The 12216-nt window shown below is 35.3% G+C and overlaps 1 protein-coding gene across 1 annotated transcript in view; it reads right to left on the reverse strand.

The window, feature by feature from the left end:
* The window catches only part of LOC116564091 (serine/threonine-protein kinase TNNI3K), a 324743-nt gene that overhangs the window by 164101 nt on the left and 148426 nt on the right, over nt 1-12216 (reverse strand). The window contains exons 14-19 of the mRNA XM_032297087.1: nt 7336-7422; nt 6719-6775; nt 5677-5769; nt 5529-5586; nt 5208-5402; nt 4418-4522 (exon numbers count right to left, since the gene is read on the reverse strand). Coding sequence (XP_032152978.1) covers nt 4418-4522; nt 5208-5402; nt 5529-5586; nt 5677-5769; nt 6719-6775; nt 7336-7422 — 595 coding nt within the window. The remainder of the gene's footprint in view (nt 1-4417; nt 4523-5207; nt 5403-5528; nt 5587-5676; nt 5770-6718; nt 6776-7335; nt 7423-12216) is intronic.

The raw sequence follows: 12216 nt of genomic DNA on the forward strand, positions 1-12216 counted from the left end.
AATATAACATATATAATACTATATCTAAGGGGAATACCACACATTTGATCCATATATGTTTGCAGTGATGTTTCTGTTTCAATGTCAAACAATTTGGAAAATATACTTTTCCAAGAAAGCACACACAGCTTCTAGTATTAAGTAAAAAGCTTTAAATCCTTTAAGCTATAAATAATGACTAGCAAGCTCTAATGCCACAAAATGAATGTATAAATTAGGCTAAGTATAAGTTGGTAGGTGATTAGGGCTATAGCAAATTAGAGAGGTACATTCCTGCTTGAATTATGGTCACTTTAAAAGTATTAAACACTCTAGGCCAAACAAAACCTATCTACATGCCTTCTCTGCAATATCTGCTCCACACCAGCAGAACATCAGGTATGAAAGAAGAAATAAAGCAGGAACTCAGAAGCATGAGAAGATGATATAAGAAATAGTTTGGGTCAAAGAAATTGAGTTTTTAAAAGATTAAAGTACAGAAAGCAAGGTTGATAAATATTGCTGATGCCTATTCAATATCATCAGTATGCTCTTTCTCTCTCTTCTGACATGATTTTGTGTTGTTGTTGTTGTTGTTAAAGTAGAACATATAGAACACTACAAACTTCAGGCTTAGTCTCTTTTTTTTAAGTCAGTTTTCTTATCTGTAAAATGGAGATAATAATAACTATCCCATAGAGTTGCGTAGATAAATGGAAGCATGACAAGAGCTTAGCAAAGCTCCTTTCACACTGTGACAAATAAATAATAGATACTATCATTCTCATCATTTTCACTGAAAATAACTACTTTTTACTCCTTCCTTGAGATTCTCCTTAGAATATATAGTTGGCCCTCTAAATTCATAGGTTCCACGTCTGTGGATTCAACTAACCATGGGTCAAAAAATTTTTTAAAAGATTGTCTCTGTACTAAAGACATATAGACTCTTTTTCCTTCATCATTATTCTCTAGACAATACACTGCAACAACTATGTACACAGTATTTACATTGTACTAGATATTATAGGTCATCTAGCAATGATTTAAAGTACGGGGAGCCTACGTAAGGGAGCCTATGTAATATGCAAATGCTACAGTGATTAATACCAGGGACTTGAGCATCCTCAGACTTTGTTATTCTTGAGAGGCCTCAGAACCAATCCCCTGCATATACCAAGGGACATCTACTGAAGATCAAAATTAACTTTCTGAACTGGGTGGTAAAAGCCTCAGTTGTCTTTGCTTGCCATGGGAAAAGTAGAGTTCTTTCTTTTCACTCAAATAATTTCAACAACCACAAACTTTAATATAAAAGTGTCCCATCCTGTGGGCTCAAATATCCTTTTTCCTTTAAAATTATAAAAGGTATTGGGCAAGTTGGATACTATATGCAAGCAGTCATACTTATACCAACAAGGCCATTGCTTCTTAAAGTGACATTCAAAGAAACACCACAATAATTTGGTTCAGTTAAAAAATATTAATTATACATTTTATCTGTGTAAGACGCAATGCTTAGTTCAGAAAATGTGAGATGAAGAGAGCAGTCTCTGACCCTGAAACCCTGACTTGCCCAGGCTAATGGGGAATATGAAAATATAAACAGACCATGTTGATACAAATGCAATAAGTGTACGAGTTTCCCACTCTCTGATGTGCATCTTTCTACCTCTTTCCATGAGACTTCTAAGCACTATGAGAAAGCAGAGGTTAGTATGCTGTGAAAAGCCTGAGAAAAGATAAATGCCTGTTCTTCAAACGCTACTTTTAGCTCCATATCCTCTAAGAAGCATTCTATTCTACTTTTATCTTTGACTTACCTGAAATCCTCTGAAAGTTGCTTTTTAATGATTTTGATCCTTAATTATTTTCTATATAAAGTGGTACTTTAGTTGCTTTCTGGGCATATGCCTTATATAGCCAAGTAATACAGTAAGCTCTCTGTGGGAAAGGACCCAGGCTCTTCTGAGCCATGTACAGTGCTACATATGCATGCATCTGAAAACCAATGTTTTGCTGTTGCTACCAGGTTAAAGATTGATAGAAAATAGTCTACAAATAATTGATACAATAGTTTGGGACTCTATCATAATGAAGGCACCTACAAAACAGTATTTCATAAAATTTTAAAATTTTTCATGCAATTAAGCATTTAGGTCAGATTAGAGGCAGCAACAATTGTAGATATAAACCTATATTAGCTATATAGTAAATGTTCTGCTTTTATTTTAATCAACATTTATATTTTTGGTTCTGCCCAATAACTGGTGGTAACAACTTGCACATAACTTACAGGGCAACAGAATATATAATGGCCCCACAAATGAAGAGTTACAGCTAGAGAAAACTTGCAATGATTACTTATTGCAATTTACTCATTTGTTTTAATACAATGTGCAAAAATATTTGAGATGGAAAGATAATACTCTTAAAACTCAAAATCATCAGTTTTATGTTATGCTAATTTATCATCTAAATCTGTTTCTGAAATAGCTACTGAAACTCAAAGAAAAAATGTTAACATAAATGTTTGTTTTGAAATTAAGAAAGGTAAAGAACTAATAGCTAAGAATTAAGAAATTACTTTTATGTAAAAACTAGTAAATAATTATAAATAGATTGAGACCTATATATGTTTACTTTTAACACCTAGGATTCTACCACTCACATATCTGATTTATCTCTCTTATCTTTCACATCTATCTGAGAAGAGAAAAATAGCTCAGAGCAGTCTGAGCTATATGAGCAACACAAAATGTATCAGGCCCAGAGAGACATGAGTATGGGATTTTAGTCATGTCCCCAACCCCCATTCCCTCGGGGCAATAGTGTAAAGGCATTTTGTTCCTGACTAGCCATGTTATCCATTTTCTTCATGTTCCTATAATTTTTGATTAAAAAACAAGGCATAGCCAATCAAAAGCTTATATTATTTTAATGTAAATTTTTGGTAAACAACTTAAAAACTGCTTTTTTTCTTAAAAACTAACTTCTAACTGCTGCTAAGTGGAGTGTGTATTCAGGACAACTTGAATTCGTGCTCATGGGTAATAATCCTCAAACTCTGAGCTTGAGTAAACTCTGTGTTTTGCTATTTAAAGTTGACATGTCTCTTCCTTTCATTTCCACTGCCACTAGTGAAATTCTGCTTTTCATTACTTCTTATGTAGATTACTGCCACAAATGCCTCAATAGTTTCTTGACTTTCCCTTCAAGTTGATATTTTTACCAGGTGTGGATTAATCTTTCAATAATATAGCTCCAAATTTGTGATTTTCAGTTCAAATATCTTCATTGTTTCCTTACAGAAAAAAAGTCTAAAATACCTTAGTAATAGCATTCACTGGTGTCTGTGCTCTTGTTCTATTTTTCTATACTTTTTAATAATTGTCTACTTCATACATTATACACATTACATACATTGATGCACTTTGTACACTAAAATGAAACTATAATTCCTATATATACCTTTAACTTTCTAATCTCTGTGTATTTTATTAATGTCTTCCCTAAGCCTATAGTATGCTCTTCCAAACTCCCCATCTTTCCAGACCAGGCTTATATGTCATCAGAGTAATTAATATTTAGCAGCTTCAGAACTGTAAAGTTTTTATAAAGGACTATATACAGAATCTGTGTGAACTGAGTTGATTATCATAAAATGAATGTGGCTGATGTGGAATCATCTGACTTGTTTCCTAAACTAAATCAGTTGTTGTCCAACTATTCCACATAGCACCTTTGGGCTTCTACAGAGGTGGCACAAGAATCTCTCCCTAGCACTGGGAAATGGGAAGTAAATAGAGTTTTCTACACCCCACTTTACCTTTACCCAACACTGCTCCATTTTGTATATCGTCCTTTCCTATACTATACGTAGAGAAAGTTTTCACCATTTAAGAAAAGTTTTGAGATCCCTTGGGGTTCCACCACTGGAACACTCTGGTTTCATATTTATTTCACATAAAATCCTCTTCACCTGAAAACTAGGTAAATAAACTGTGGTTAAGCTGAATTACTAATATAAAAATACAAAAATGGTAGCACAATGTAATGTTTCAGATAATTTTATATCAGGAGCTACTCCAACACCTCACTTTATAGGAGACATATCATTTTTTAATAGCCATTTAGCTCAACGCTTGATCTGACCTTACTGACCTGAGAACTAGTTAGCTGGTGCATCTTACAGATATTACCATATGAGTGAACATTCTTCATAGATTTAAAAGATCCCTGAGAAGCAGTTATATAGCTTTCTACTCCTGTAAAAGACAATGACAAAACTTTCTACTGCCTAAGTTTATGGTAGCCTGTCCTCCTACCCACAGAGTACCTGATCTGCAACAAGTCTGAAATTATCTTCACTGAAATCTGTCTAAAATTCCCAGTTAATTATACCCTTCTGAGTTCATTATTTAGAAAAAAAAAATACCTGTTCAAGTCACGATGTATAATAGGCTGTGTCAGGTTGTGAAGGTACTCCATGCCTTTGGCAACATCTACCGCAATAATTAATTTAGACTGCAAATCAAGAATCCTAGAATTTAAAAATAGATTTAACAGAGATGAAATGGTCAAAGCCAATACCAAAATAGCAAATGATGTGTGAGAGTTGTTATCTTGTATAATTTTAACCATTTTTTTCTTTCTTGAGGGTTAAGCTAGAAATTCAACAAATCTGAAAAAAATAGTTTTCTTACATCAGAAAATTCTTAATTATGAATAAATTAAGATATACAGCATCTTTTGTTTAAGATATTATACTTGGTTTTATAATTTATTTATAATGCTATACTTAATTTCTTGGTAATATTATAAAATAAAATCTATCTTAATCACTTAATGAAACGAAATCCTAATTCCTATATGCATAAACCCAGGAAGTGAATTCATTTTAGATTTGTGTAAGATCACTTTTTTAAACTTTATTTTATTCTGAGCTAGCATATATTTTCTTTATCAGTATTTCAAATTTAACCTAATTAAATTTCAGTTGCCAATTTAAATTCCTTAAATTTGTTATCTTCAACTGAATTTCTGTTAAGAAAGCACAAAGCATTTCTATTTATTGAATCACAATTATTAGGCATAAATTAAAATGCCATACTTGCTAGCACTCAGATTTCAGAAGGTAAAGGCTCATCCAATGAGAAAGCCTCTGACATATTACAAGAGTAATTCCAATGGCATGTCAAGGATAAATCAGAACAAAAGACCCATACCTCTTCTGCTCATGAAGGAGGGAGAACAGAGAACCCCCTGATATGTATTGAGTGACAATGGCAAACTGGCTGGGATCATTCAAGCAAGCGCCCACAAACTGAATTACACAGGGATGATTGAGCTGGCAGAGAATAGACACCTCTCGGCAAAACATATCCACATCTGACTTGGAGCAGTAGGTATTGGCTCGATAACTGGAAATGGCAGCAACAGAAAATCCTCAGTAAACAGATGGGTCTAAACAAGGGGCTTGCCATACATATGCTTCTCAAAGGTCACAATTCCACCCGGATGCTGAATTTTTTCATTTGTTTGCTTACCGTTTTATAGCCACTATTTTATTCCTGCATCGTCCTTTATATACTTTCCCAAAAGAACCTACAATTGTTTAAAATAAATAAACAAACACATATTAACTTGAGCTCATTCAACCAAACCAGGCCTTTATTATCATTTTTTTTAGGTTACCTGATCCGATAATCTCATGGAACTCAATTTCTGAGAGCTGAAGATGGAAATGTGAAGGCAATCTAGCTCTTAGGAGGAGAATATCTGCCTTCTCTAAAAACAGAAATTGTCATTTTATTTTTTAAGGTAAAAAACACACATATGATATTTATACACACATGCATATATATATTTAATAAAAAACATAATTTCCTAGTAACATTTAAGTTCTATTTTCCAACTGTAATTGACTACTGGAAGATGCTAAAACCTTAACTCAAATGATCCCTGATACTCTGCATTAAATTAATGTAAGTTCTATGTCTTGATTACTCACTCTTTGTTACCAGGGCTAAGGGTTTATTCCTGATCTGGTCACCAGCCAGCTTGCCTGAATGACATAGCAACCCTGGAGTCCAGTCCATATCCTATCATGATAAAGGTTCTGATCTGGTAACTCTCTTCAGTCTATTTCAACAGCCTTAGCCAAGTACCCATAAACTAACCTCAAAGGGATGCCAATTAAATGACAGGAAATAAACATATGAATCATTCTAAGGAAACACTCAAAATGAAAAAAAATACTGTTAAAAGACTTTAAATTCCAAATAGTTAAATATGAATCTACATTTGAATCATATTTTTTACTGTCCTGGTCCAACATTATTAATTTCTGTGTGCAACATACATTCAAAAAAGGTACCAAAGTATTACTTATTGGGGATATTTTGAAAAAAAAAATGTATTTTTATACATATTTTCTAGTCCCAATTCTTCTTAAACAAATATTAATATTTATAATTCATTTTTATTAAAAACAGAAACATCTAAACAGTCCTGAGAGAATTTGATCTTTCTTTAATAGCCATGTCAAATTTTCACTGTGATTGTATCTTCAGGCACTGAAAGGAGATAAAGGGTAAGGAATATTATCTTGATAATATTCATTGTGCTTGCAAAATATTCATCATTTGTCATATGTAAAACAAAATTGAAAGTTATATTTTAAGCAATAGTTAACCTTTAGTAATCAAATATAACAATTTTCCCAGATTATAAGTACCTTTTGTCATGCTTTTAATCTTCCCCAAGGGGGATGGAACAGACACATAGGCACCATCTAGAAATCAAATTATATAATAGAGCTGAAAGTAGCAATCACTTTTTTCTACATAAAAGTTCAACATTATAAAAATAAGCAGGTGATGAAACCAAGTAAAACTATCGCTTACAGCCCAAATCTTTCTCTGGATGCTGAAATTGTACCACAAAGTGTTTATTTAGAAAGTGCATAAAAAGATTTTTTAGAAAATCCAAGCTGTAGCAGACTCTAGCAGATTTAATTTGTGTCTGGATATGAGTATTCTGTAATAGATTACTGAAATGGAAAACGCCTGCTCTCAGCTTATCCAGGCCTTCCTAGTCATGCACAAGCCTCATAAACATCCAGTCTGGGAAATGTTAAACTTGAAGGAACTGCAGATTAGTGAGTTAGAAAATAGCCAAAATGGAGGCTTCTTTATATTCAGCCTCACCCAGACATAAGGTTACTTAAAATAAATCTAATCTCACACAGGCTATGCCCTCCTCCCTACCCCGAGAATGATAGTAACGGAAACACAGATTTACCTTTAGGCACAATATTATACAACAATGAAAACTGAATAAGAAAAGGGGTACCTCCTCCAGGCTGAGAATATTCATTACAGGGCAATTCATCTTGCGATCTCTTATAATGTTTCAGGAGTGTGACAATGGCATCATGCCCTTTATGAAAAGACACAAAGAACAAACAGTCCTAAATTTTGTTTAATTTATTTAGTCTACTCTCAAATCCAAAATTTACTGGAAGTAGCTTATAACATAGGACAAATCATAAGAGATAATGTATTGCAATAGAAATTTAGTTTAATCATTCATTCATTGGTTCAAAATAATTTCTTAATGACACCATATGTGAAGCACTATGTTAGGCACTCTGGTGGGTACAGGTACTGGTAATACAGTGAACAAAGTGACTATGTTCTTACCCTTAAGAAGCTTACAGTGTAGTTGAACAAATAATCATAAAAATGATGAGAATTGCTAAATAAGGAAATATTAAGTACTGTGGGAGTATGTAATAAGGGCACACTTAAAAGGGCAAAAAGCACATACAGTAATCAGGAAAAAGGGATGTATTTGCTGTGATTGAGCAGTACATTTAGTTCAGAATTGCAGCATTTTGCAGCACTAAGATAATTTACATAGGTTTTCAGAGACAGCTGGCTGCCTGCCAATATTTATACTCCTCTTTCACAGGTTAATTTTGTCACTGGGAATGGCTGCCCATCCAGTGACATTTTCCTATGTACCTTGCATTCAACTGTGGCCTTGTGACATATTTTCATGAAGGCAATATGAACAAAAGCAAAGTCACTTCCAGGTGTATGCTTTAAGAAACAGGTGAGCCTTCTCTGCTCTTTCCATTTGCTGGCTAGACACAGAAGGCTCTGAGGCTGTAAGTGTTGGAAGAAAGCCATCCACCCTGGACTCTTACTTATATGAGAAATACTTTTTTATCGTATAACACCATCAACATTTTGGGATTTACTAGTTACACTAGGGGCTTATAATTGTCAAGGATAAAAAATGCTAAATGCTCCTCTGAATAAAGCAATGTTTTCCAATAAAATTAAACTTTGATACTATTTTAATGTGGTCATTATAAAAATAATCTCCTGAAGCTAATATATAAAAGAGAAAAAACAGTCAACCTTAAAGATCTTGCCACGGGATTTGTGAAAACAGCAGAGCTCATTGTAAAACTGTCAAACTTAAGGAATTGAAAAAGCCTAAATACTTATCTGTTACAAAGGATCTGCAGTTAACTCGGGTTAAGCATACACCTAGCTTATGTGGAGAGTATATGCTGAGATTGGTTTGCCTTTCAAATCCTCCCTTCCAAAACAAATTTAAATGAACAGTGCATTCGAGATCATGAGATGGAAAAAATTATGGTATTTACCAGCACGAAAAGCTTTTCTGAAAGCAACAATCTAAGATTCTTTGAGGAAAAAAAAAGAAACAAAAATTGTGGTTATAATTGCTAAAACTGGTAGCAAAACTGAAATCTACATAGTTAAAAACTAGTGTCCATTTTCTTATCCTCTCCAGCTTTCTATTCATGACTGGTGGATATCTGATTTTCTCAAATCATAGGCATACCTTATAACGTAATAATGTAGGGGGCAGTCTCATTAGCATTCTTTCTTTGGACTCAAGTGAGTTCACAATCAAGGAAACTTTAAGACATTAAGGACATTAGCCAACAAACAAATTTCTAGGGGAAGCACCTAATAGGCAGAGAGAATAGATAATATAGTAGTCCCAAGATGGAAGCAAACACAATATGTTTAGAAAACAAAAGAAGGCCAGTGTGGCTGGAACATCACAAGCAAGGATGAGAGTGGTATCAGATTTGGTTGGAGAGGTAGGCAAGCGTACTTCATGTGGGCTAGTGCATCTCAAACTTTTTACTATGTGTAAGAATCACTTGGAGTGCAAGTTCAGATTCCTAAGCCCTGTCCCAAGAGATTATGATTAAAAAAGACTGTAGTAGCGGATGAGTGTTGCATTTCTAACAAGGTCCCAGGTGATGCTCGTAGGTAATCTGTATTTTGACTATGACTGATGTAGAGGTTTACAGGTGAGGATAAGGAGTTCAGATTTTTGTGTAGGGTAGGTGAGATGCGGAGCCACTGAAGGAATTTAATTAGTTAAAGGATATGATTTGTTTTACTTTTTTAAAAGATCCTCATCTATGGATTAGAAATGATAATGCCTCCTTGTAAGATTGTTGTAAAGTTTAAGATGATGTATATAATATGCCTTACAGTTCTAACACATCAATGTGCCTTTTGGGTCTTCTCACTGCTTTTTCTCTTTGCTTTTTGCCCCAAGAATTGCAGATGAACTCGGAAACTCCTTTTTGGAACTTCAGATGGCTCTTCTAAATACCAGTGTATTCATTTTCTATTGCTGCTATTGTTAGTTACCACAAACGTAGTGGCTCGAACAATACATATTTATTATCATATAGTTCTGGAGGTCAAAAGCCCAACATGGGTTTTTCTGAGCTGAAATTAAGGTGTTAGCAGGACTGCATTTCTTTCTAGAGGGCTTAGGAGATAACCGGTTTCCTTGACTTTTCCAACTTTTAGAGGCCAACCACATTCCTTGGCTTGCAGCCCCCTTCCTATAGCTTCAAAGCCAGCAATGGTTGGCTTAGTCCTCATATCATATTACTCTGACCTCTGCTTCGGCCCCCCTTTTCCATATTACAATGAGCCCACTGGAATAATCCAGGATAATCTGTTTCTTAAAGTCAGCTAAATAACAATCTTGATTCTTCCCCATGTAAGGCAGCCTCTTACAGTTTCAGTGAACAGGACCCAAACATCTTTGGGGTCCATTACTTTACCTACCACATGCTGTTTCATGAAGATTTCAGTATGCCTGTGCCTTGCTTGTGTGTTGGTGCTACCTACTGTTGAGCATTTCCTTTTCTTCCTTCTGTGGCCATTTTAACCTCAGGGTAAAAGTAGTACTACTGACCAAAAGTTCCTTTGGAATTACAATTTGGCCAGGTTTCCTTGACTCACACCTGTAATCCCAGTGTTTTGTGGGGCTGAGGTGGGGGGATTGTTTGAGGCCAGGAGTTCAAGATCAGACTGGGCAACATAGCATGACCCCCATTTCTACAAAAAGTTTTTTTAAAAATTAGTGGGGCATGGTAGCATCTGCCTGTCATCCCAGCTACTGGGGAAACTGAGGTGGGAGAATCACTTGAATCTAGGAGTTCAAGATTGTAGTGAGCTATGATCACACCGTTACACTCTAGCCTGGGCTAGACCCGGGAGATACCCTGTCTCTAAAATAATAATAATAATAATAATAATAATAATAATAATACTCATCAGTTCCTTGAAAGATTCAGATTCTGAGTTGGTTTTTCTTTTCAGTTTTTTTATTTTTAATTTTTTTTTACTGCCCTCCACACTGTCTGATCCCACTTTAATATGACCTATAGTGCTTTTGGAATCTTCCTTTTACCTTATTTGGGCCTTTGGGCCCAGGAAAAACAGAAAAACAAAAAATTTTCTTATTTCTGTTTTTCCTAGGAGAGACTTCTTGGGGGGAATAAAAACAACCCAAACCCCTAGCATTTACCCAAGCACGACAAGCTAATTCACAGAGCCCACCTTCCAGTCTATCTCAGCCACTCTGTAGAATTGACATTGGCTGACAGACGAGAGGGCCTCATGCTTTCCCCAGTGAAGCAGAAAGTTGCATCCTGAATCCTGAACGCCTGTGTGTGTTAGTGATCACACCCTTGATGTTACCTTTCATTTCAACAGCTCTCTTGGCTCCATTTGCTTTGAGCAGTTTTCATTTCCTGCCAGCACAGTGGCACAATTTGCTGGCATTTTCTTTGGGATGCTTTTCATCAAGAGCCTAATGAGTGCCTGGGTTCTGGCTGATGATAAGCATGAGGCTGCCAGGGAAATGCCAAGAGGCCCCCTCAGCTCTGGAAGACATCTCCGCCTGATTTCCCACCTCCTGCTAACTGTGGGCTAAGGCACCCACGTATGGGAAATTTTCCATGACTAGAACTGCTCTGACAAGCGACTGAAGTACATGCAAAGAAGCCCGAAATCCAGTAAAGCCCAGCTCCTGGATGCTTGGCCACAAGGAGTTAAGCAGAAAAATAAACCTTAATGGAACTCACTAAATGGACTTGTTAAGCCAAACTCCTGACAATGGATACACCCAGATAACCAAAGCACACTAATGGAATACCTCCAGAGATAATCAAACTTCCACTAATTAAATAAAATGTTTTCCTATATCTCAGAATTTACTATCTACACCCAAGCATTTTACCAAAATAGGAGGTTGCTATGTTATTAGCCTAATGCAGCTCTAATGACAATCTGCACTTTCAGAGTATTATTCACTGGAGCTCCTAAGGGTTTTGGCAAATGTGATTCTTCTCCCAGCTTGAAATCTCTTTTATCTCCTGTTCCTCACTCTTCCAGTCCTGTGTGTGTTCTCCAAATTTAGTGCTTTCCCTTTAATTTGTCTACTTGTGTTCCTTTATTTCTTATATTTGGTGTGATTTCTCTCCCTCTTAAATCTTCTTTGCTTTCAACTTTCTTAATAGTTATTTTAAAACCTAGGTTTTAAGATGACAAGTCAATCCAAGAGATTATTACAAAAATAGTTTAATATCTAAATCATGGTCATATATACAGCAGATGCCTTATCATTATTTAAGAAGGGAAGTACAATTTATCTCTCTATAAGGTTGTCTTTCTGTTCACCACTATTTTAACTTAAAAACAACAAAAGCTGATTCTAATCTCTTGCTATGAGAATATTTTAAGAACTAGATCTGGAGATTAGTGGTAAATGACACCAGTACTAAGAGCTCCATGATTTGGTGACTCAGAGGTCTTTTGGGTTCATGGCTGTGGAGAGAACATGGAGATTTAGTCTCAGTTACAGAAGGAATTCTCA

Source organism: Sapajus apella, unplaced genomic scaffold (genome assembly GCF_009761245.1).
Source record: "Sapajus apella isolate SASKATOON/1434 unplaced genomic scaffold, GSC_monkey_1.0 scaffold36, whole genome shotgun sequence".
NCBI lineage: Eukaryota > Metazoa > Chordata > Mammalia > Primates > Cebidae > Sapajus > Sapajus apella.